Below are 26,952 nucleotides of genomic sequence, written 5' to 3' on the forward strand. Positions count from 1 at the left end.
GTGTGAAAACAAGAGATTAAAGGGGATGAGGTTCATGGAAAATGGAGAATAGATCATTGTTAACTTGGGGAAAATGACAACAAAACATTCAGTTTCCTCCCACATTCCAAAGATGTGCGGGTTTGTAGGTTAATTGGCTTCTGTAAACTGTCCCTAGTGTGTAGGATAGAACTAGTGTACAGCTGATCGCTGGTTTGTGTGGGCTCGGTGGGCTGAAGGGCTTGTTTAAACTAAAGAGTGGGGGAAAGATTTAATAGGAATCTGAGGTTTAACTTTTTCACACAAAGAGTGGTGGGTCTATGGAGGCGGTAGTAGAGGCAGGGACTATTGCAACGTTGGAGAAACATTTAGACATGGATAGGATAGGTTTAGAGGGATATGAGCCAAATGTAGGCAGACGGAATGCAATGGCTAGTATTGGCAAGTTAGGCTGAAGGCCTGTTTCCACGTTGTAGGATTATGTCTCTATAACTAAACTTCAAATTGGAGAATTCAATGTTCACACTGCAGAAACAAAGGAACTGCAGATACTGGATTATAAAAAGACACACAAGGGGCTGGAGTAATTCAGCAGATCAGGCAGCATCTCTGGAGAACATGGATAGATGGTGTTTTAGGTCAGGACCCTTCTTCAGTCTGAAAAGTCACCCGAAATGTCACCTATCTATCCATGATCAGAGATGTTGCCTGACCCGCTGAGTTACTCCAGCATTGTGTGTCTTTTTGCAATGTTCAAATGTTGTGTTTTAAACTGTACAAGTGGAACATGAGATGCTGTTTTTAGGTACAGAGGGAGAAGGCACCTACCTGAGGGAAGGACATGGAAATGGCTTTAGCAAACAGTACATGGCCCGACAAGGCGAAGAGAATGTAGTTTCGGAACTTGGTGAACCACATCACCCACTCAAAGTCAGCCACGTCCTAGGAGAGAAACAGCGGGTGATTAGTACACGGTGCCGTCACCCTTGCATTGGCTCTCATGCACGCTCTCATCCCCAAGAGCGGAGGATGTGGTTCAGATCTCGGAGAATCGCAACACAGCACCGATACGGGCCCTTCCAACCCACCCTGTCCATATCGACATAGCCCATTGAACAATACAGCGCAGAAACAGGCCCTTCAGCCCACAATGCCATCGAGTCATACAGTGTGGAAACAGGCCCTTCAGCTCAACTTGCCCATGCTGACCAACATGCCTCATGGGATGACAGATGGCATAATGGGCTAAGTGTTCGGCTGGCCATGCTGACCAACATGCCTCATCTACACCAGTCCCACCTGCTTGTGTTTGGCCCATATCCGTATAAACCTGCCCTATCCATGTACATGTCTAAACGTTTCTTAAACTGTGATACTACCTGCATCAACTACGTCCTCTGGCAGCTCATTCCATACACCCACCACTCTTTGTATAAAAAAGTTTCCCCTCAGGATCCACATTAAATCTTTTCCCCCTCACCTTAAACATACGTCCTCTGGTTCTTGATTCTCCTGCTCTGGGTAAAAGACCATGTCTGTGTTAAATTAATATTTTCTGCCTTTATGTGATCCCACAGATTAATAGTAAATCGTTCTCCTCTCATATTAAACCAATGTCCTCTGGAACTGTGACTGAGCGAACTCGGGGACAGCTGTCAACATGATGTTTTGAATATACATTAGCTTTAATGCCCATTATGGAGAAAACCTTTGAGATACAGCACAGAAACAAGTCTACCGGCCCATTGAATCTGTGCTGAACAGCGATCACTCGTACATACACTAGCACGATCCTACAGATTATAGATTACAGATTACAGATTTCCTTTATTGTCATTCAGACCGAAGTCTGAACGAAATTTCGTGCCTGCAGTCATACATACATATAATACAATAAAAAACAACAATAAACACAAATTAACATCCACCACAGTGAGTCCACCCAGCATCTCCTCACTGTGATGGAGGCAAAAGTCTTAGGTCTGCAGTCTCTTCCCTCCTCTTCTCCCTCTGCGCTGAGGCGATACCCCACCAGGCGATGTTAAAAACAGTCCCGCAGCTTAATCACCGCGCCCCGGGGTGGTCGAAGCTGCCGCTGCCGCCCACCAGTCCTGCTGACACACTAGGAACAATTTTACAATTTTCCAAACCGAATTAACCTCCAACCCTCTATGTCTTTGGAGTGTGGGAGGAAACTGGAGCACCTGGAGAAAACCCACGCGGTCACCGGGAGAACACACAAATTCCGTACAGACAGCACCCGCAGTGAGGATTAACTTCAGGTCTCCGCTCCGCCACTGTGGCACCCGTAAAGTAAAGGGCTGGAGAAGAAATTAGGAGGCTGTAGTAGCGCCTGCGTGAACACTAGGGTCCAGAAAACAGCGTGAGGAAGAACTCACACTGTGGTTCAGTGCCAGCTCGCTGCTCCAAACCAACACCGTCTGTGTTATTTTAATTCTTTTGTTTAGCACAGAGTATATATATTTAACACAGCATCTAATTTTAGCTGTCCTGCAAATTTAAATCCAGAATAAAATAAATGGATTCTGGAGCAGGAGGGTTTTTAGAACATTTTTAGCACAATTGTTTTGGTTTAAATTGCAGTGTTTAGTTTTGTTTCGTTTATAGTCACATCGGTACATTGGAAAACTTTTGTTGCATGCTAACCAGTCACCAGAAAGACTATACGTGATTACAATCGAGCAGCCCACCGTGTACAGATACAGGAGAGAGGGAACAGTGTTTAGTGCATGATAAAGTCCAGTAAAGTCTGATTAAAGACAGTCCGAGGTAGATAGTGGATCAGGACCGCTCTCTAGTCGTGGGTAGGATGGTTCAGTTGCCGGATAACTGCTGGGAAGAAACTGTCCCTGAATCTGGAGATGTGCCTTTTCACACTTCTGTACCTCTTGCCTGATGGGAGAGGGAAGAAGAGGCAGTGAGACTCGTTCTTGAGTATCTTGACTGGTTTCAGTTAATGCCTTCCCAAGGCCGTGCCCTCCATAGGCTCTCTAACCTCCTCTGAGATGTTACCCTCTGGTGGAAATTAAGAACTCCTCAAAATTGTGGCAGTGGGCAAAGAAAGAGAGAAGGGGGTGACAAGGAAACACTTGGTCTGAAAAAAGACACAGTGCTGGAGTAATCCAGTGGGTCAGGCATGGTCTCTGGAGAACATGGATAGATGAGGTTTTGGGTTGGGATTCTTCTTCAGACTGTTGAAGATGCTGCCTGACTCGCTGAGTTACTCCAGCATTTCTGTCTTTTTTGTAAAGCTGCATCTGCAGTTTCTTGCATCCACATTCCTTTTATTCTGGTCCGCTGAGCTCTCACCATTTTACTAGCTCTACCAGTCAGCTGTGCTTTCGAGCATAGAACATGGAATAGTGCAGCACAGGAACAGGCTTTTTGGCCCACAATGTCCATGCTGAACATGATGCCAAGTTCAACTAATCTGAATAGTTGAGAGGGTTCAGAAGGATGTGGGCCAAAGGCTGGCACTACTGTAGCTTACATGGGGCACCTAGGTCGGCACGGTTAGTTGGCCGAGTTCAAAGGTTATATGGGAGAAGGGCTGGAGAATGGGATTGAGAGGGAAAGATAGATCAGCCATGATTGAATGGCGTAGTAGACTCGATGGGCTGAGTGGCCTAATTCTGCTCCTATGACTTAAGAACCTATGGGCCGAAGGACCCGTGTCTGTGTTGTATGACTCTATGATTCCTCTGCCTGTACATGATACATATCCATCCATTGCCTGGATATCCATGAGATAATTAGTACCAATTACCGAGGCCCCACAGTCTGAACATTCCTCCCTGAATATCACCATCCCAGATTATCATTCTTCCATCCAAGCCTGTGCTAACCTAGCTTGCTTTAGTTTAGAGATATGACACAGAAACAGGCCCTTCGGCCCACCAGCGATCACCACATACACTACCACTATCCCACACTATCCACCTCCTAGGGACAAATTACAATTTTTACCAAAGCCAATTAACCTACAGATCTGTATGTCCTTGCAAAGCAATGTGGGAGGAAACCGAAGCAGGCGGAGAAGACCCACACAGTCACACGGAGAACATACCAACTCCATGCAGACAGCACCCGAGGTCAGGATCGAACCCGGGTCTCTGGCGTTGTAAGGCAGCAACTCTACCACTGCGCTACCTAACCTGAGGTATCTCCAACGTCAGCGTTTCTTTTGCTGACCCTCAGCCGATGTTAGGGACACCGGACCTATTGTTACAGATCATGAGACCATGTGGGTCACAGGTAACAGTAGGTTGATGAATCTGTGGAGTTCATTGCCACAGACGGCGGTGGAGGCCACGTCATTGAGTATTTTTAAAGCCGAGATTGACAGGTTCTCAATTAGTAAGCGTGTCAAAGGTTACAGGGAGAAGGCAGGAGAATGGGGTTGAGAGGGAAAGTTAGATCAGTCATGATTGAATGCCGGAGTAGACTCAATGAGCCAAATGGCCTAACTCTGCTCCTATGACTTAGAAATAATAACGGTCACATCATGAGGTGAATGTTCATTTTCCCTCATTAATTATCATCACAAGTATTTTGTTCCTCAGCAAAGTGCAACTGTTAAAAATTGAATGAGCTTGCTGGGCATTGGCTGCATCTGAAAAGCATCCAATACGCGTCTCCCATTGAGGGTTGTTTATACAGCCTGCAGCCACTAGTGTTTTGCGTGTGGATGAGAAAGTTGGATAACACAAGGCTAGCCTGAATGGGTGATCGATGGTCAGCATGGACTCAGTGGGCCAAAGGGACTGTTTCCATGTCTTATTTCTTGAAACTAAACTTGCTACTTGAGACATGAGTGTCTAATGCATTTTTGCAGGCATTTTTAATAGACAAGTAACTCGGAAACAAAGTTAAATAATTAGCAAAATAATAGGAATATAATGGGCATTTTTTCTTTAAATTCTTAGTGGGTCATTGGGATTTGATATGCACTACCTGAAAAACCAATGGAACCTACATAGGACATGGAACAGTAGAACATGGAACAGGAGCTGGCCCTTCGGTCCATAGTGTCCATGCCGAACATTATGCTAAAATAAAATAATCCCCTCTGCTTGCATGTGATCCAAATCCTTTCCCTACATAGCAATGTGCCCAGCTAAAAGCCTCTTAAACACCACTATCGTATCTGCCTCCACCACCATCACCCCCAACAGTGCATTAAAGGCACACACCACCCTCTGTGTTAAAAAACCCACAGTCAGGACAGCACCCATAGTCACGATCGAACCCGGGTCTCTGGCACTACAAGGTAGCAACTTTACCGCTGCGCCACTGTGTTGCCCACAGCTTTTATGACAGCAGGGACCCTTTAGTGATCGATGGCCAGTAATGGTCCATCAGGTCATGTCTGTTGGCCAACAGCAAGGTGACGGCACCAAAACAGACGCGAGGAACCCCCATGACATAGAATACAAAGCTCACCATCTTACGACCAATATACGACCAGCCACGCTTGACACTTTGCTTAAAGGTCTGCTTGCTCATGTTTTCTAGGTGAGAACAGAAACAAAGGTCACCATGGAGAACGACGCTACTTCAAAGGAGACACAAGGAACTGCAGATGCTGGAACCTCGAGCAAAACACAACGGGCTGGAGGATCTCAGCGGGTCGGGCAGCATCTGTGGAGAGAAATGGACAGGCAATGTTTCAGATTGGCACCTTTCTTCAGGCTGATGGAGTGGGAGGAGAGGGGTTAAAGCTGGAAAAGAGAGGTGGGGTGAGACAAAGTCAGAGGTGGATACAGATGGGAGGTTTGATTGACAGATGGCTAGAATAAGTGACAAAGGCTAGAGGTGAAAAGGAGACAAAAGGATGTCAGACAAGGAGAGAAGAGGAGGAGTGAAATAGAATGTCGGAGGAGGGATATGGGTGGAAGAGAGACGGAGGGAGAGGAAAGAGGAGAATAAAGGTAATGTGGGGATGGATGAACATGCAGGGAGGCATAAGAGCAGGGTGTCGAGGGGATGGGCACTGGCTGGGGCAGGGGAAATATAGGGAGGAAAGGGGTCACTTGGAGAAATTGGAGAACACAATGTTCATACCATTGGGCACTAGAAACTGCAGATGCTGGAATGTTGTGCACATCACAAAGTGCTGGAGGAACTAAGCGGGACAAGTTTAAAGAGGTGGCGGTCTGGCCAACACTCCACCTCAGTTCCCACACATTTGCCTGGACTGGCAAATCCAAACCACAGGAACGCAAGACACTGCAGAGCGAGGTGGATACAGGCGTGGTCTATCTCGGGCACAGCCCTCCCCCACCCTCACAAGCATTCACATGAGTCACTGCGTTAAGAAGGTGGCATCTATCACCATGGATCCCCACCTTCCGGGCCGTGTCCTCTTCTCACTGCCACCGTTGGGCAGGAGGTGGAGAAGCCTGAAGTCCCAACCACCAGGTTCAGGAAAAGCTACTTTTCTACAACCATGAGGTTCTTAAACTGACCTGCACAACCTTAATCCTACCTCTAATCCTACCTCTAATCCTACCTCTAATCCTACCTACCTCTAATCCTACCAGCGGAACACAACGGACCACCTTTTGCACTACCATGGATCTTTAGACTTTAGAAAGACAGTGTGGAACCAGATTCCTTGTGCCCACCAAGTCCGCACCGAGCAACAATCACTAGTACACTAGCACTAACCTACACACTGGGGACAACTTTAACAAAGCCAATGTACCTACAAAACTGCACGTCTATGGAGTGTGGGAGGAAACTGGAGCACCCGGAGAAAATTGTGGTGGTCACAGGGAGAACGTAAAACTCTGCACAGGCAGCATCCGTAGTCAGGATCGAACCTGTGCCTCTGGCGCTGTGAGGCAGCAACTCTACTGCTGGTTCTGGTTCTGGTTGATTACTGCGCAAACGCCTCACAAGTGGTTATCTCGCGCATAGTGTGCCACTATGACACCCTATGGATAGGAAAGGTTTAGATAGGAGCCAAATACTGAGAGGTGGGTCTGGTTTAGATAAAGATTTTGTCGGCAAGGACGAATTCAGCCGAATGGCTCCCCACCAACATTGCTGGACTTCCCACAGGAGAAGTCTTAGTATCAGTCTCATAACAACAAGAAGCAACAAGTTCCCAAGAACTGTCCTGGACAAGTCCCAGGAGGCCCAGCGAGGAGCGAGACAGGTAGGAGAGGAGAGGGAACTGGGGTTTGACCTACCGCACCCTTGTGGTCAGCTGAGGGAGGCACCCAGGTGAACAAGGATGGACGGCGAGGAGAGGGACACGACGTACAGGAAAGGAGACGCCTGGAGGCCCCGCAACAGCCTGGGACCTGCCTGGTACAGGCCCTGCAACAGCCTGGGACTTGCCTGGTACAGGCCCTGCAACAGCCTGGGACTTGCCTGGTACAGGCCCTGCAACAGCCTGGGACTTGCCTGGAGGCCCCGCAACAGCCTGGGACTTGCCTGATACAGGCCCCGCAACAGCCTGGGACTTGCCTGGAGGCCCCGCAACAGCCTGGGACTTGCCTGGTACAGGCCCCGCAACAGCCTGGGACTTGCCTGGAGGCCCCGCAACAGCCTGGGACTTGCCTGGTACAGGCCCCGCAACAGCCTGGGACTTGCCTGATACAGGCCCCGCAACAGCCTGGGACTTGCCTGATACAGGCCCCGCAACAGCCTGGGACTTGCCTGATACAGGCCCCGCTACAGCACTTGCCTGGGCCTGGGACTTGCCTGGTACAGGCCCCGCAACAGCCTGGGACTTGCCTGGTACAGGCCCGCAACAGCCTGGGACTTGCCTGGTACAGGCCCCGCAACAGCCTGGGACTTGCCTGATACAGGCACCGCAACAGCCTGGGACTTGCCTGGTACAGGCACTGCTCATAAGAACTAGAGCGTGGATTTTGAAAATTACTCCAAATCATGGTGCCTCTTACATGCGGACTCAGTAGACTATTTCTGTACACTTGGAGGATTGTACATCGAGGGTTGGAGGTACAGCAATATGCTACTAGACTATTTGTAAGATAAAGAATTTGACTGTGTTAGCACTTCACAAAATGCCAATAAAAGCACCATTGAACCTTTAACACTCATCCCACATCCCTGCCGTTGTTACGCGGAGATGCTGTAACACTTGTCCATGCTGCCAACCTGTGGCTTGATACTCTCATGTCACTCTTGGGTATATATTTTCAATGTCACCAGTCTGCATTTTAAACCGATCTTCCCTCCACACAGACTGCACAACGGCAAATTCATTATTCCCCCTATTTCTCTTTTAAAAATAATTCACAAAGAATCTCAATGAATGGTGCATTGCCCTCGAATGTGCAGCTAACCCATTCCTACCACTATGTGGCGATTCTGTGCCTGATATCTTTATTTGACTTGGGCAGCAGCATTACCCGCTGGGCTTAATTACACGTCCCGCTGCTGAACAAGCTTGTTTGTATCATTGCTGTGCACAACAGCAGCAACTCTACCGCTGTGCCACTGTGCTGTTGCCCTGCACATGTTATTAAAGTACCTGCTTCAACGACCTCCACTGGCTGCTCATCCCACATACCCACCACCCTCTTGTGTGAAAAAGTTGCCCCTCGGGTCCCTTTTAAATCTTTGCCTTCTCACCTTAAATTTACAGTATGTCCTCTACTTTTAGACTCCCCTACCCTAGAAAAAAAAACACAGTAAACCCTCCACCTTATCAGTGCCCCTCATTTAGTTTGGTTTGGAGATACAGCATGGAAACAGGTGCTTTGTCCCACCGACCAACGATCACCATCCACTAGTTTTAGCCTACACACTAGGGACAATCTACAGAGGTCAAGTAACCTACGAACTAACCTTCAAGTAACCTACAAACAAAGGGGGGGGGGGGGGGGGGACTGTTGTTTGTAGGTGAGTTACCTAAAATTGAAGAATTCAATGGTCATACCCTTTTTTGTTTAAATCAAAAATATTTATTAAAATATTAAAATAATAAACAGTACAGTAAAAAACAAAACCGAGCCCACCACTACAATACACAACAAACGATAAACCATTATACAACTATCTTGCACACCTTGTCAAGGATGCATCCAACCCCCCGCGCGCGGTGCCCAGCGGTCCCGGAAATCCCCCAGGGCGCCCGTGGACAGCGTGTAGTCCCTCTCTAACACCACCCGGGCACGGACGTAACGAACGGTGGAAAGCATCTTGTCCGGGAACATTACCATCTGGTTTGGGAATTGCTCTGCCAAGGACAAGAAGGCTCTGCAGAGAGTAGTGCGTTTGGCCGAACGCACTATGGGAACTTCGCTCACCCCCCTGCAGGAACTATACAACAGGAGGTGCAACTCCAGAGCAAACAATATCATGAGAGACCCCTTCCACCCCTGCAACGGACTGTTCTAGCTGCTACGGTCAGGCAAACGCCTCCGTTGCCATGCGGTGAGAATGGAGAGGTTGAGAAGGAGTTTCTTCCCATAGGCAATTCGGACTGTAAACGCCTATCTCACCAGGGACTAACTCTACAGAACATTTTCCTTCCATTATTTATTATGTAAAAGAATATGTGTGTTATGATTGTGTTTATAATTTGTTTGGTTGTTTTGTTGTTTGTCTTTTGCACAAAAGTCCGCAAGCATTGCCACTTTCATTTCACTGCACATCTCGTATGTGTATGTGACAAATAAACTTGACTTGACTTGACTTGACTTGAACCCCGGAAAAGGGGCAGGCAGCTGGCTCGGGCAGATGGACAGGCTCGCAGATGGACAGCTTGTCCAGACCCAGGAGCAGCCCAACCAATGTGCATATCCTTGGGTTGTTAGGTACAAAAAGTGGAATATGAGGTGCTGTTCCTTCAGTTTGTGTGTGGCCTCACTCTGGCAATGGAGGCGGCCCAGGACAGAATTGATATGAGAATGGGGAGGGTTAGCAAATTATTCAATGTTTTTCAGAGCAATTAAAACGAACGAAGGGTTCAGAGGGGAAAATAAAAACTGAGCTTCTACCGAGAAAGCGTTCACACCTTACCTGTCGATGCTTCATAGATCCAGCTAGCTGACCACAGAACTGCCATGGTCAACACTAGACTGTAAAGGTACAGTTCCACCTTGGGTAAGGCAGTCGTAAGCCCCATGTCTGCACTTCACCAGCTTCAGGAGAGGTAGACTGTAAATAGTGGATGGAAGAGCTGAAAAAGGAACAGAAAATCTAAATTAGTCTTCTGCGCAATCTAGACTCCTTGCAATTTTCACACAGTAAAATTAGGTCTATAGGGGACGGCAATTCCATTTTCTCTCCTCGCCTGCCGGGCAGAAAATACAAAAGCTTGAAATCATGTACCACCAGATTCAGGAACGGTTCCTGGCCGGCTGTTATCAAACGACTGAACGGTCCTTTCATAAACTAGGGTGTAGCCCCAATCTTCCAACGTTCCCTGTTGCAGCCCTTGCGCTTTTTATTACCTGCACTTTCTCTGCACCTGTAACAATGTAACATTGTGATGCTATATTCTGCACTCTGGTATTTCTTTCTTTGCACGACCTGTTGTATTTGTGTATGGTTTGATTGTACTCGTGCAGAGTGTGCTTCGACTGGATAGTACGCAAAGCCTTTCACAATAATAAGCAATAACAATACCAATCTCTCTTATTCATGGTCACCTTAACAAGAAGAGCACCTCAATCAGCATGCTATTCATTAACTAGAAGGATGAGGGGGACCTCATTGAAACTTACCAAATAGTGCAAGGCCTGAATAGAGTGGATATGGCGATGATGTTTCCGCTGGTGAGAGAGTCTGGGACCAGAGGGCGTAGCCTCAGAATAAAAGGATGTATGTTTATATAGGAGATGAGGAGGGATTTCTACAGTCAGAGGGTGGTGAATGTGTGGAATTCATTGCCACAGGTGACTCTAGAGGCCAAGCCGTTGGGTATTTTAAAACGGAGATTGACAGGTTCGGATTAGTAAGGGTGTCAGGGGTTATGGACAGAAGGCAGCACAATGGGATTGAGAGGGAATGATAGATCAGCCAAGATTGACAGGCGGAGTAGACTTGATGGGCTGAATGGCCTAATTCTGCTCCTATGAACATGACTATGGCCTTCCGTACCATAATCCCAAGGCAGCAGCTCCACCAGCTAACATCACAACAGCAATGGATTGTTGGACAAAGGCTGAATGTTATATCCTTAAACGGAAACTAAAGGTATGCTGTTCTCCTAACAAAATGTGAAGAATTGCCCAACACCCTTCGCAAATACTAGCACCCAGCTCCTGCACAGTCATAGTCATACAGTTTGGAAATAGGCCCTTCGGCCCAACTTGCCCATGCTGACCTACATGCCCCCTCTACAATACGATACGATACAATAATACTTTATTGTCAGAGCGAGTCTGAAATTTGTTTTACATCACAGAAGCTCCATTTACAGCAACACAAAAAAAGACAAGAGGGACGAAAGAAGACATGCATCAAGATATCAAGACAGGATCCCAAAATACCCACATTCGACAAGACATTACAATAACAGATAATAATAGTTTCAGCTGCCCGCGTTTGACCCATATCCCTCTAAACGTATCCCATCCATGTACCTGTCTAAATGTTTTTTAAACATTGCAATTGGACCTGCCTCAGCTACCTTCATTGGCAGCTTGTTCCATAAACCCACCGCCCTTTGCATAAAAACGTTACCCCTCAGGTTCTCAATAAATCTTTCCCCGCTCACTTTAAAAGTGAGTGTAGAGAACTCTTTGGGAAGGATGTCTGCTGTCCTTACACAATGTGTGACCGCCAGGATGAGGTCAACTATGCTCCAAAATCACCTTGTAGGTCACAGAGTCCAAGGGCCATTAAAAAATTGCCCAAAAGAAAATGGTGTCCACTTCTCATCTCAAATAACCGTTTAACGGCAAGTACGATTCCTAAATGAGCTTCACTTACTCAGAAGATGGGCCAAATGGTGTGATAAGAGAGTTCATATAAAGAAACCAAGATTAACAAAGAACTTAAGAATTATGAGGTTGTTGCCAGGCTCGAGGGCCTGAGCTACACTGAGAGGTACAAAGATAAATGCAACAAGTCAAATTCAAGCGCATTACGGAGAGTTATGCCCCTGTCCCACTTAGGAAACCTGAACGGAAACCCCTGGAGATTTTGCGCCCCACCCAAGGTTTCCGTGCGGTTCCCGGAGGTTTTCGTCAGTCTCCCTACCTGCTTCCACTACCTGCAACCTCCGGCAACCACCTGCAACCTCCAGGAACTGCACAGAAACCTTGGGTGGGGCGCAAAGTCCCCAGAGGTTTCCGTTCAGGTTTCCTCAGTGGGACAGGGGCATAAAGGTACAAAGTCCAGGATGATTTTTATCTCTGCATTGTCGCGCATTGGTTCCAGAGACAAAGTCCAATATCTGCAATGGGGCAGAGATAAATCAGACAGAACCCAAGCTTATAGAAGGACAGTTTAGAAGCTTTTAACAGAGTGGAAGAAGCCCTTCCTGAGTCTGGTGGTGTGCGCTTTCACGCTTCTGTACCTTCTGCTGAACGGGAGCATGGAGAAAAAGGAATGGCCTGGGTGCAACAAGTCTTTGTGTTTTTGTTTATTTTATTAGAAGTTAATACATCACAAAACAGTACAGTGGCACCTAATTTTAGGTGCCAACTATGTAATACCGTAATCCATTCTATGTACAACCTCTAGTTTTATGTTATAAGAAAGAAGTAAGCAGAACAAGAAAAAGAAAGCAATAGAAAGGGGAAAAAGTGGAAAAATAGATGGTAGAGAGTAGAAAAACGTGAAGTGTGTATATAAAAAATAAAAAAAGGAAGAGAGAAAGAGGAAAGTAGAAATAGAAGAGAAGGCCCCTTAAAAGAGAATTTTTCAAATCTGTATTCGGAGATGTAGCTCTATCCGCGTCATGAACTGAAATCAGCAATCCTTACGGCACCGCTGCATCACATGATTCCAAAAAGTCGATGAAAGGAGACCAACTCTTTAAGAATTGGTCATATTTATCTATTAGTCGGAGTCTCATTTCTTCAAGGCGTGCTATGTCCATCATATTCCTAATCCACATTTTAACAGTTGGTGTGGTTGTATTTTTCCAAAATTTAAGTATCAATTTCTTTCCAATTATTAACCCATAATTAAAAAAAACATTTTGATCTTTATTTAAATTGGTATCTTCTCCTATTATTCCAAATATAATCCATTCCGTTTTGGGCTCTATTCTTGACTTGAAAATCTTTGTAAATATATCAAATATATCACTCCAAAATTTATTCAACTTTGTACATCCAACAAATGAGTGTGTTATATTAGCGTTTTGAAACAAACATTTATCGCATCTGGGAGAGACGTTTGGATAAAATTTATTCAACCTCGTTTTTGAATAATATAGTCTATGTAATAATTTGAATTGAATTAAATTATGTCTTGCATTAATAGAACAGTTATGTGTATTCATCAAATATTTTTCCCATCTATCCTTCGAGATCTTTGTCATTAGCTCTTGTTCCCAATCTTCCCTTAATGCTTCTGTTGAGGGTGATTCTCTATTTAATATATTATTATAAAAGTATGATATTAATTTTTGTGAATCAGCCTTGATATTCATTGCTTCTTCTAAAGGATCTAAAAATATAGTTTGAAATCTATGTGTATGTTTCTTCATAAAGTCACATACCTGTATATATTTAAAATATTGATTATCCTTCAATTTAAATTTTAATTTTAATTGTTGAAATGATAACAGTTTGCCCACTTCATACATGTCCCCTACTTTCCTAATCCCCAGTCTATCCCATTGTTGATATGCGTTGTCGATGAGAGAAGGTTTGAATGCGGGGTTGTTCAATAGTGGGGTTAGTACTGATAAATTATTTAATTTCAAGGTTGCTTTTATTTGTTTCCAAATTCTTATTATATTGTGAATAATTGGGTTCTTCTTATATATTATACTATTCAATTTTATCGGTGAGAGCAGGATCGTTCCTATATCGTACGGATAGCACTCCTCTTTCTCCATTCTTATCCACTCCAACTGCTGAGTGGAACTATCTAGCCAGTATATTATGTTCTTAATATGCACTGCCCAGTAGTAATATATAAAGTTAGGTAATGATAAACCCCCCACTTCTTTAGATTTGCACAAATGCTTTCGTTGAATTCTATGTGTTCTGTAGTCCCATATAAAATTAGTGATAGTGGAATCTAATTTTTTGAAAAAATATTTTGGAATATATATTGGGATTGCTTGAAACAAATATATTAATTGTGGTAAGAAAGTCATTTTTATAGCGTTAATTCTACCTATCAATGAGAGTGGAAGCGTTTTCCAAAATTTAATCGTATCATTCAGTTTATTTAATAGTGGTATAAAATTGGCACTAAATAATGATTTGTGTCTTCTCGTAATTTGAATACCCAGGTACTTGAATTTTTCTGTTGCAATTTTGAAGGGGAATTTTAGTAAGTGTCTCGAATCCTGTGGTTTTAAAGACATAATTTCGCTTTTATTCCAATTTATTCTGTATCCTGAAAAAGAGCCGAATTCCTCAATTAGTGTTAATAAGGTGGGTATACTCGTTTGTGTATTAGTAATATATAAAAGGATATCATCAGCGTATAATGAAATTTTATTCTTTGAGTCCTTGCTGTTATATCCGTGAATATTCGGGTGATTTCTAATCCTTTCGGCCAGCGGTTCTATCATAAGGGCAAATAGCAATGGTGATAAGGCACACCCTTGCCTATTACCCCTTGATAAGTAAAATTTTGGAGATAGCGTATTGTTAGTTAATATTCTTGCCGTAGGTCTATCATAAAGTAGTTTAATCCATCTGATAAAATTCTCTCCCATATTAAATTTTTGGAGTACCTTGTATAAATACTGCCATTCTACTTGATCAAATGCCTTCTCTGCATCCAATGTGACCACTGAGATATCTTCATTGTCCTTCTTATGAGAGTACATTATATTAAAAAGCCTTCTCAAATTATTAAATGATTGTCTTTTGGGTATAAATCCCGTTTGATCCGTATTTATTAAATTGTTAATATAATTATTTAGCCTTCTAGCTAGAATCTTTGCTAAAATTTTCTGATCCGTATTTAGAAGTGATATAGCTCTATAAGAACCAGGCTCATCTAAATCTTTATCTTTTTTTGGTATAAGCGTTATTGTTGCTTCTGCTAGGGTTTCTGGTAGTTTATTTTCAGTATAAGCCTGCGTGTATAAATTAAATAATCTTGGTACAATAGACTCCTGAAATCTTTTATAAAATTCATTACTAAAGCCATCTGGTCCTGGGGTCTTCCCATTTTTCAATGAGTTTATTATTTGTTTTATTTCTTCACTAGTAATCCGTGCTCCTAATTGCTCTTGTTCTAAACTATCCAATTTTGGGAGCTTGCAATTATCTAAAAAATTTGTAATTTTACTTACATCTGTCTTTATTTTGGATGTGTATAAATTATGATAAAATTGGGCAAACCTCTTATTAATATCCTTAGGCAATGTTAGCAACTCACCATTGTCCGATTTAATTTTTGTAATAGTTTTTTCCTTTTCTCGTTGCTTCAGTTGCCTCGCAAGCAGTTTATGTGGCTTATCCCCAAATTCGAAGTGTGCTTGTTTTGTAATTTGGAATAATCTTATTACTCTAGCCGCTAATATTCTATTGACTTTATATTTCAGTAAAGTTATCTTATTATGTTTATTTATGGTTGGGTCAGTTGCATTGTCCAGTTCTAGTAATTTTATCTTCTGTTCTATCCGCTGAAGTTCTCTTTTATTTTCCTTATTTTGAAAACTTTGGTAAGAGATTATGACACCGCGAATATATGCCTTGAAGGTTTCCCATAATAGCGGTGCAGAAATACCCGGTGTGTCATTTATTTCGAAAAAAAGTTTTGTTTGTTCTTTTATATACTCATAACCCTGCGGGTTATTTAATATGTGTGCATTGAACCTCCAAAAAGGCTTTATACTCGGCATTCCCTCAATTTTAAGTATAAAAGTCAATGGTGAGTGATCAGAAATAATACTATTATGATATGATGGTTTATTCGTATACGGGATCAATTTTGTGTCCAGTAAGAAATAGTCAATTCGCGAATAAGTTTTGTGAACTGATGAATAAAATGAGTATTCCCTACCACTTGGATTTGCTATTCTCCAAACATCAGCTATGTTATTATTTTTTATATAAGTATTTAAAAATTCACAGGTCTTGGTTTTAACAAGACGCTTCCCTAGCTTTATTGATTTATCTAAATATGGATCTATAACACAATTGAAATCTCCCCCCATTATTATATTTTGAAAATTATGCTCTGCGATTAAATCTATTATTTTCCTAAAAAAATTGTGGGTTATCAAAATTAGGCGCGTAAATATTTATCATATTAACCACAGGTTTCCTCAGTGGGACAGGGGCATAAAGGTACAAAGTCCAGGATGATTTTTATCTCTGCATTGTCGCGCATTGGTTTCAGAGACAAAGTCCAATATCTGCAATGGGGCAGAGATAAATCAGACAGAACCCAAGCTTATAGAAGGACAGTTTAGAAGCTTTTAACAGAGTGGAAGAAGCCCTTCCTGAGTCTGGTGGTGTGCGCTTTCACGCTTCTGTACCTTCTGCTGAACGGGAGCATGGAGAAAAAGGAATGGCCTGGGTGCAACAAGTCTTTGATTAAGTTGGCTGCTTTTCCAAGGCAAGGTGAAGTGTAGATGAAGTCAATGGTGAGCAGTCTAGTCTGTGATGGACTGGGCTACATCCACAACTCTCCGAAATTTACTGCGGTCGTGGGAAGAGCTATTCCCAAACCAAGCTGCGATGTAATTAATCCTCAGTCTGAAGAAGAGTCCCGACCCAAAACATCACCCATCCTTTTTCTCCAGAGATGCCTCCTGAACGGCTGAATTACCCCAACACTTTGTGTCTATCTTCGGTATAAACTAGCATTCCTTCCTGCACATGTCGGCTGTTCCACTGCAAAATCTCCACAAGGTATGCCTACTTTGAAGAAGTTCCCCTGTCCCAGTCAGTCTGAAGAAGGGTTCTGACACAAAAAGCTAAACGGGACCATGCGAGGACAGGGACAATAGTTCATTGGCCAGTCCGGATGGAGACGACGGCTGCAGCTGGGACTTTGGAAACAGCAAAGCCCGGCGACCACAGCTGGGCTATTTCTATACACTTTATAATTAACCTGGGACTCTGCATGTGTATAGTAATGATTTACTGATGTCAAATAAGAATTCCACTGTACCTCAGTACATGCAATAATAAAGAACCATTGGGGGTTTCCGAGTTAAAGGATCAGTGCTGACTTTATCGAATGTGCAGGAACAGGCTTGGTGGGCTGAATGGCCTTCTCCTCTTATTTCTGATGAGCTTTGGATGTGTCAGTGATGATATCCGGTTGGAATCTGCAACCTTTGTCTGGTATTGCAGCCAAGGAGCACACGGCCAGACTTGTATCTCGGCTCACAAGGAAGCAGATCACATTTGGTGCAGCTGGGTGTCCGATCTCAGCCAAGTGCCGACTCTTGTTACTGCTCCAGCTCTTGTCTCACTGCCGCAATGGCCGCAGTACCTCTGGAGTCAGGAGGGGAGAGCAGAGGAGGTCACAGAGTAAATAATCCAAGCCCCATGCACAGAGCCCGGACTGAGCTTCCCGCTGCAATGTACGACAGGGGCACCAAAGTCCATCTCACGTTCATAAATCACAGGAGCAGAATTAGGCCATTCAGCCCATCGAGTCTTGTAGCGGCAACTTCTCAAAATCCAATTCCGATAGCCACTAATTTGTCGGGTATGATTAGAAAAGCAGTCTCACGCACTCCACAACACATTTGAAACAGCAAAGATGAATCTACCAGAAGTAGTCTCTTGATTAATAGATTCTTTATTGTAGAAATACAAAACAATGAAATAACTCGTAACTTTCCATTCTTAATCGTCGTTCCATTCATGTCGTATAAATCACAAAAACTTCTTCTTGTAAAAGTACATCATCTGACAACGATCATGCCATGGTCATGGTAGAAAACTGTTTCAACGCATGGCCCAATATCAAAACTGAAACGAATCATCTGAGAGTCTGCGCCAGAATCCTCTAGTCCAGACTACGTATAAAATCCCACCCACATTAACACAGGCAAATAATAATTAAAGGTAACTAGACATGACTACAATAAACTTAAGCTTATTGGCTCCAAACAAGTCTACTGCGCCATTCGATCATAGAGGATTTGTTTTTCCTTCTCGATCCCATTCACTTGCCTTCTCCCCGTAACCTTTGACATCCCGTACTAATCCAGCTCGGATATCCTCGAAACGATCGACTTTCAAATCTGTACTGGTGCTGTACTGTTGTGAATTTGTCTGTTCTGCGTGGGTTTACTCCGGGTTCTCCTGTTTCCTTCCACATTCCAAAGGTGTACAGGTTTGTAGGTTAATTGGCCTCTGTAAATTGTCCTTAGTGTGTAGAATGGAACTAGTATATGGGTGATCGCTGGTCGGCTCAGAGTCGATGGGATGAAGGGGTTGTATCTCTAAATTAAAGTAATCTAATTTGTGTCACTTTCAACATTATCCTTCCACCAGTCATATCTTCATCGCCAGAGATGCTGCCTGACCCGCTCAGTTGCTCCAGCACTTTGTGGTTTTTTTTTCTGTAAATGAGCATCTGCAGTTCCTTGTGTCTAAGTGAATGCACACTTGAGTTTGATTGAATGATAATGCTTTTGTGAAGGTTGTACTGTGGAAAATGGAGCAGAGTGTTTGCAGGCAGCAAACTCCCACCATACATAACGCTTCTGGTGGTGTTGGTTGAAGGGTGGGCATGGGGCATGACCACTCCAGCACTTTGTGCTTTATTTTGTGATCCTCTTGAGACCCAGGACTGTGAACTATGGAACTTGTGTCAAAGCATTTGTCAGCAAGAGTCTTTGTTGTAGAAAGGGGGAAGTTGACATACGAGTTCCACAGCCAGACATTCTTCACTAGTGATATCATCTCACCCCGCATCCACTCAAAGGTATTGGAATATTCTTGTCACTGGTACCAAGATACAGTGAAAACATGCTTTGTGTCCTATCCTGGCAAATCATCCATACACTAGTACAAAAAATAAAATAGTACAAAAAATAAAAGAAACAGGAGTCCAATCCAATGCAATCCAACTTTATTTGTTAAGCACTTTAAAACAGCCAATGTTGACCAAAGTGCTGTACAGAAGAATAAACAAGACATCATAAACAGACACCATAACAGCTCACATGAGGCACAAAAATTACATATGAAATACAACAATAAATTAAAAGACATAATGAGTAAAAATAATAGCCACGGAATAAAGTGCAGAATATAATCTTAGTTCATATGAAGGAAAGTGCAACTATATCCCCTTTCCAGTCATTTAGACAGGTACCTGGATAGCATTGGTTTAGAGGGATATGGGTCAAATGCAGGCAGGAAGGACTAGTGTAGATGAGGCATCTTGGTCAGCATGGGCAAGTTGGGCTGAAAGGCCTAGTTTCATGTTGTCTTCCCAACCAATTGTTCAAGCGCTTTTGATTGCAACATGTAGGTATGTTACAAAACCTACCTGAATCTTCGATGAGAATCTGCCCCACCCCGTGTGTGTGATTTTGGCGCTGTTTAGAGGGGGCGGGTTTAAAACGCGATTTTTACTAGGCTGTTGCAATCGAAAATGTTCAGCCTAGTAAATCATTAACGGAAAATCGCTGAAAGACCCCGTCGCAAAAGGTATTATTAGTTTTTATGGCCTTGTAAAATAGTTATAGTAGTTTAAAAATCACTCTCTCAACCCGCGACCTCTCGCAGCCCCAGGGTTTTATAAAGCAAACAATTAAAGGTATGTACCTTATTTCTTAAGAACCTTCTTAAGAACCCTGTATATAAAGTTTACTATAGCGAGTAGCTCATTTTGGGCTCTTTATATCCCGCAGTATTTTTCTGGGCATTTGGGGGCACAAATCCAGTGCAATGTGAACGTTCTAAACCAGCGCGTTCACAGGAACCCACTAGAAAGCCGATTTAAATTGACTTTAATTTACAGCAATTGAACACTAAATTCCTTCCATTTGGCCTATAAATTGATGTAAATGAGATTTTAAAATCATGTTTTATTGTGAATTATTTGTGAATATTATTTGGACACTTAAGCTATTTAAAAATGTTAATCATTTATTAAGAAATGGATAGATGTTTAGATCTAGTAATTGAAGTTTGAAATTAGCTACAATTGGGTAACTAACTAATTATATGCTTTAATTTCAGGTCATCCAAGTAAGATTATTTTATATTTGTTTCAGAATGCTTCAATCTATGATAACTGAAAATTTCATTCAGTTCTCTTAATTTTTAAGAAGGTTATGGGCTTTTGACTGTCCATGATCACAGCTTTTTTGTTATGTCCATAGAAAATCAATAGGGAACAAGATGCTAATTTCCGAGTATGAAAATGGCCATAACTTTTTTATTACTTGAGATATGAAAGTGAATTAGGTGTCAAATTAAACTTATTGTTATGCTTTATCTGATGGGATAAATTGCAGACTTGATTTTTTTAATCTCAAAATTTTGTAACATTGCTACAACATGTGCGTTAATTTAGTTCAACAAAGAAACTGACAAGTTACTAAAGAACCTTTGACTCGATGGTTACAATGAGGTCGATTGGAAGATCGGTAATACCTGCCAGTCAGGTCACTTGTTGACTGGTCAATATATAAATATAGAAGTGTCTTTGCACAGGGTTGTGAGGGAATCTCAGTTGACTGATTGCAGACCTGCCCTTTGACCTTCCATTTCCAGGGGGAAATGCTCAACTCTGCTGCCTGGGTTTAATGGAGATGTGCATGGCAGGATATTTTGCACAGAGTAGTGGGGGCCGAGAACGTTATGCCAGGGGTGGCGGTGGAGGCAGATACGATAGATGGTGTTTAGGTGGCTTTTAGATAGGCACATGGAAGTGCAGGGAATAGAGGGATATGGATCATGTACAGGCAGATGAGAACAGTTTAATTTGGCATCATGTATGGGACAGACATTGTCAGCTGACGAACCCATTCACGTGCTGTATATTCAATGAATCATCCACAACTAAAGAAATGACTCTGACCAGTTTGTCAGAAAAGTTTGTTGATGAGGTTGAGTCTTGCACCACATCCTATAATAGACAATAGACAATAGACAATAGGTGCAGGAGTAGGCCATTCGGCCCTTCGAGCCAGCACCGCCATTCAATGTGATCATGGCTTATCATCCCCAATCAGTACCCCGTTCCTGCCTTTTCCCCATATCCCCTGACTCCGCTATTTTTAAGAGGCCTATCTAGCTCTCTCTTGAAAGCATCCAGAGAACCCACCTCCACCGCCCTCTGAGACAGAGAGTTCCACAGACTCACAACTCTGTGTGAGAAAAAGTGTTTCCTCGTCTCCGTTCTAAATGGCTTACTCCTTATTTTTAAACTGTGGCCCCTGGTTCTGGACTCCCCCAACATCGGGAACATGTTTCCTGCCTCTAGCGTGTCCAAACCCTTAACAATCTTATATGTTTCAATGAGATACCCTCTCATCCTTCTAAACTCCAGAGTGTACAAGCCCAGCTGTTCCATTCTCTCAGCATATGACAGTCCCGCCCTCCCGGGAATAATCCATTTCATTAAAAAAATCTCAAACGTACACAGAATATATTGAAAAGATTAATTCAGTTTGTGATTTCAATAATTAATCAACAAATCACTAATGCTAGACAGTGTGTGTGGGGGTGGTTAATGTGTGTGACGCCCAATGCCCCCCCCCCCCCAACCGCACGTTCGGGGAACAGACCCAACGGGTCTGCACTTGGTCTAGTAACTTTAAAAAAACTGCTGATTCTGAAAATCAGAAATAAAGTCAGAAAAATGCTAGAAACACAAATAAAGTTCCCAGCAAGTCAGGCAGCATCTGTGGAGAATGAAATAGGTTATCGTTTCCAGTTTAGGACCCTTCATTGAAATATCTTACAAAGAACCTGAAACATTAACTCTGCTTCTTTCTCAACTGTTGTCAAGTGTACATGGCTGGAAACTATATATATCTTTTCAGCTCTGTGCAAAATCTTACCTGTAAATCAACTTACTTGTTACGTGGAACATCAGATTGCAAAACCGATATTTACATACAAGGAAGTTAGACACAAAATGTAGGAGTAACTCAAGAGAAAAGGAATTTGTGACGTTTCGGGTCGGAGCTTTCTTCAGACTGCTTGAAGAAATGTCTCTTCCCGAAACATCACCTATTCCTTTCTCCAGAAATACTGCCTGACCAGCTGAGTTACTCCAGCATTTTGTGTCTATCTTCGGAATAAACCAGCATCTGTGGTTTCTTCCTTTATATACAAGGATATTTAACAAGAAGGAAATAGATTTGTCACACAACCGGTCAGTGTGGGTGGTAACCAGCCTTCTGAACCTACAAGCCAACCACATAGGCATTGTCTGCTCTTTTTACCATGTTATACAGTCATAGAGCAAGAAACAGGCCCTTTGGCCCAACGCCCATGCCATCCAATATGTTAATCCTATTATCCCACATTTGACCCATATCACTCTACATCTTTCGTATTCATGTACCTGACCAAATGTATTTTAGAAGCTGTTATTGGATCTGCCTCAGACATTTATTCCAGCAGTCCCTATTAAATCGTTCCCCTCTCAGACTGTCTTATGAAGAAAGACTGGATAGACATGCCTCTCTAGAATTTAGAAGATCACAAAATTCTTAAGGGGTTGGACATTTATTGTTCCAGTTGGGGAAGTTCATTTTCAGGTATCCTCTGGAACCACCACAGAGAGTAGTTGAGGCCAGTTCATCCATGTGTGGCTAAATCGTTGCCCCCGTCAGTTGGATCAGCCTATTAAATCGTTCCCCTCTCAGCTTAAACCTGTGGCCTCCAGTTCTTGATTTCCCAACCTTGGGATAAAGAATGTTCTCCTTTAGTTATCCATCCCACCCATTCTTGCATGTTAGCATGACCTCTGCTTCAATCATTTACTAGTCTCACCCTGGTCACTCCTTCTCGCATTAAGCAAGGGTACAGAAGTTTGAAGATGCACACCTCCAGATTCAGGAACAGTTTCTTCCCAGCTGCAATCAAGCAAGTGAACCATCCTCTCACCAGCGAGAGATCGGTCCTGACCTCCCATCTACCTCATTGGAGACCTTTAAACTTTCATTCATCTGATTTTATTCGGAGTTCAATATTCTACTTTGCACTAAATGTGTAACCCATATCCTTTATAATGTATAATCTTTTCTTTGACAGGATAGCACACAATCAGAAGCTTTTTACAGTTGGTACACATGATAACAAAAAACAAAAGTAAACTAAAATAGTCCATTGCCTCACAAATGGGAAGAAAGCTGGAAGAGAGGGGGGGCAGGACAAAGCCAGACAGGTAAAGGGCTGATATACGTGATGTGCCAATGTGGCTTCTCCAGCAAGATAACATGATGGAAGGGAGAAAATCCATATGTGGTGTAGATTTCATACATCACTGAAGCTGTCATCAGGCTTTCCCCGAGGACTCTGCTCTGTAAGTTACAGCTTCTGAATTCTCAGACAATAATTTTTCTTCAAAATAATCTAGATTTAGCTGTCTTGGATTATCCATCATCCCTGATATCTTCACTGCCATGACGATCCTCCTTAGTGTTTCCTAGGATACTACCTTCATGACCAGTGATTATTTATTGCTGAAAGGAAGACTGTGTTTGACCCGAGGGTGACTAACAAGACATTTCTTTAACCAAAGAAAAGGACACAAAGTGCTGGAGTAACTCAGCGGGTCAGGTGGCATCACTGGAGAACATGGATAGCTGACGTTTTGGATCAGAACTCTTCTTCAGGTGCTCTGGTGAACAAGGATTAGTGATGTTCAGGTCTGATGTTTAGGTTCTGATGAAAGGTTTCTGACCCGAAACATCACCTACCCATGTTCTTCAGAGACAATCCTGACCTCGGGTGCTGTCTGGGCAGAGATTGTGATCGCATGGGTTTTTTCCAGGTGCTCCAGTTTTCTCCCACATCCAAAAGACATGCTGGCCTATAATAACTTCAAATATCTCATCAGCCACACTACTGCATTGCGTCCCAACCCTTCCAAACTAGTTGAGTTTCATTTAGCTAAGTTTAGTTTATTATTGTCATGTGCACCGAGATACAGTGAAAAGCTTTTGTTTGTGTGCTATCCAGTCAAAGATAAATCTATACATGAATACAATCAAACCACCCGCAGAGCACAAATAAAGATAAAGGATAATAGGTACAACATTCAGTGCAAAGAAATAACATTGAAATCTGATAAAGTCAGATTAAAGAAAGCTCAAAGGTCTGCAATGAGATAGATGGGAGGTCAGGACCGTACTCTGACTGATGAGAAGACTGCACAGTTTCCTGATAACAGCTGGGAAGAAACTGTTTCTGAATCTGGAGGTGTGGATGTCCTCCCAAATAGCTCCAACAAATCTCCAGCCAGAATATTGTTCCCCTCTATTGAACCCATTTTCCTTGTACAGTCACCTCTGCTCCAAAAGAGATCCAAATCATAATCTTCTGCCCCAACTCCTCAGCCACACACCCACCTGCTCTATTTTCCTATTCCTAGCCTCATGAGCAAATGGTGTAAAGAGCAATTTGGAGGCTACAGCCCATCATGTCCCGCTTTTCAACTTTCTGCCTAACGTCCTACATTATTTCTGCAGGACCTCTTCACTTTCTCTGTCAAGTCATTGGTACCTGCTCATACAGCAAGCCTACCTTTCCTGGAGCCAGGCCTGGTGCAAGCAAGGGGTTAACATAATCTGCACAACATTCTCAAACTACAACATGAGACAGTTATAATTAGAGTGCAAATGGCTGGATCAGCATCCCTGCTTAGCCCAGCGAGATTCAAGATCACTGAATTTGACGGAGACTGGATACAAGGTGCATCAATGTATCTGTCCTGGGAATTCCATGGCCCAGTTCACAATGATAACAGCAGCCGCCAGGGAAGGAATGAGCGGGGCAGGTTTCTTTTTTACACACCAAGAGTGGCGAGTGTCTGGAATGCGCTGCCATGGGAGGCGGCGACGGCAGATACGATAGTGACATTTTTCCGATCTTTTAATAGGCACATGGATATACAGGGAATAGAGGGATATGGATCACAGGCACGCAGTGGAGATTAGTTTAACTTGGCATCATAGAAACAAAGAACTGCAGATGCTGGCTTATACAAAAAGACACAAAGTGCTGGAGTAACTCCAGGCAGCATCGCTGGAGGACATGGATAGGTAATTCTTCCGGTCAAGACCAGTCATGTTTCCATGTTCTCCAGAGATGTTGCCTGACCCGTTGAGTTACTCCAGCACTTTATGTCTTTTTTTGTAAACCAATTTCTGCAGTTCTTGCGTCTACTCTCTCCGGTATGCCTTGTTTACCTGTGTAGGTATGCTTATCTACCTGTGCTGCCATCTTTAGGAATTGCCATACTCATGAACAAAGTTCTCATTGTTTCTCAGTATCCCCTAGAGCATGTCCTTGCCGTAATCATCCTCCCAAAGTACATTACCTCACACTTATTTGGATTGAATTCCATATCACATTGCTCTGCCCATTGTACCAACTCATTAATGTTGGCCAGAAGCCCAAGGCTATCCCCTTCCTCTATTAACGACAATACTGATTGGCAGGTCACCTGCAAATGAGCTGTATTCTACAATGGCACTGTACAGAGCATTTTATCGGATGCATCACAGCATGGTTTGGGAACAGCTCCATCCAAGGCAGCAAGAAATTGCAGAGAATTGTGGACACAGCCCAGACCATCACACAAATAAAACTCCCTTCCCTTGAATCCATCCACACTTCACACTGCCTTGGCAAGGCTACCAGCATAATCAAGGACGAGTCTCACCCCAGGCACTCCCTCCTCTCCCCTCCCCCATCAGGCAAGAGGTACAGAAGTGCAAAAACACAAACCTCCAGATTTAGAGACAGCTTCTTCCCAGCTGTTATCAAGCATTTGAACCATCCTACCAACAACTAGAGAGCGGTCCTGAGCTACTATCTACTTCATTGAAGACCCTCAGGCTATCTTTAATTGGACTTTACACTAAATGTTATTCACTTTGTCCTGGATCTGAACACTGAGGACGGCTCGATTGTAATCATGTATAGTCTTTCTGCTGACTGGTTGGCACAGAACAAAAAGCTTTTCACTGCACCTCTTTATGAAACTGAACTCACGTGTTACATCCACTTATAAATCATGAATGTATATGCACCATACATGTGTTACACCAATCCTTGTGTTACACCACTGGTCACAGGTTTTCAGTCACAAGAACTACTTCCTCCATCATCCTGTCTCATATCACCAAACCAAGTTCAGATCTAATTTGTTATCTTAGATCCAACAAACTGTCATCTTTTAAACCAGCTCATGTGGTAACTGGTCAAAGGCCTTGCTGAGTTCCATGTAGACTACATGAACCATACCACGCTCATCGATGAATTTTGCAACCGTTTGAAAAACTCAACCAAATTGGTTGGACAGGATTTCTCCGTATCAAAGACATGCTGATTACGGAACAAAGGTCCCAAACTTTGCCTATCCATGTTCTCCAGAGATGCCTCCTGACCCGCTGAGTTATTCATAAGTTCATAAGTTATAGGAGCAGAATGTGTCCATATAGCCCATCAAGTCTACTCTGCCATTCAATCATGGTTGATCTATCTTTTCCACTCCACCCCATTCTCCTGCCATCTCCCCATAATCTCTGACACCCATACTAATCAAGAATTTGTCAATCTGCGCCTTAAAAATACTCAATGACAGCCTCCGCAGGCCCCTATGGCAATGAATTACACTGTTTCACCATCCTTTGACTGATGAAATTCTTCCTCATCTCTT

At 43.2% G+C, this 26,952-nt stretch overlaps 1 protein-coding gene across 1 annotated transcript in view; it reads right to left on the reverse strand.

Moving 5' to 3' along the window:
- Nucleotides 1-26,952, reverse strand: part of hhatlb (hedgehog acyltransferase like, b) — a 43,485-nt gene that overhangs the window by 15,294 nt on the left and 1,239 nt on the right. The window contains exons 2-4 of the mRNA XM_055663507.1: nucleotides 10,003-10,162; nucleotides 5,443-5,510; nucleotides 808-921 (exon numbers count right to left, since the gene is read on the reverse strand). Of these exons, the coding sequence (XP_055519482.1) occupies nucleotides 808-921; nucleotides 5,443-5,510; nucleotides 10,003-10,108 (288 nt within the window). The 5' untranslated portion in view covers nucleotides 10,109-10,162. The remainder of the gene's footprint in view (nucleotides 1-807; nucleotides 922-5,442; nucleotides 5,511-10,002; nucleotides 10,163-26,952) is intronic.

This window comes from Leucoraja erinacea, chromosome 2 (genome assembly GCF_028641065.1).
Source record: "Leucoraja erinacea ecotype New England chromosome 2, Leri_hhj_1, whole genome shotgun sequence".
NCBI lineage: Eukaryota > Metazoa > Chordata > Chondrichthyes > Rajiformes > Rajidae > Leucoraja > Leucoraja erinaceus.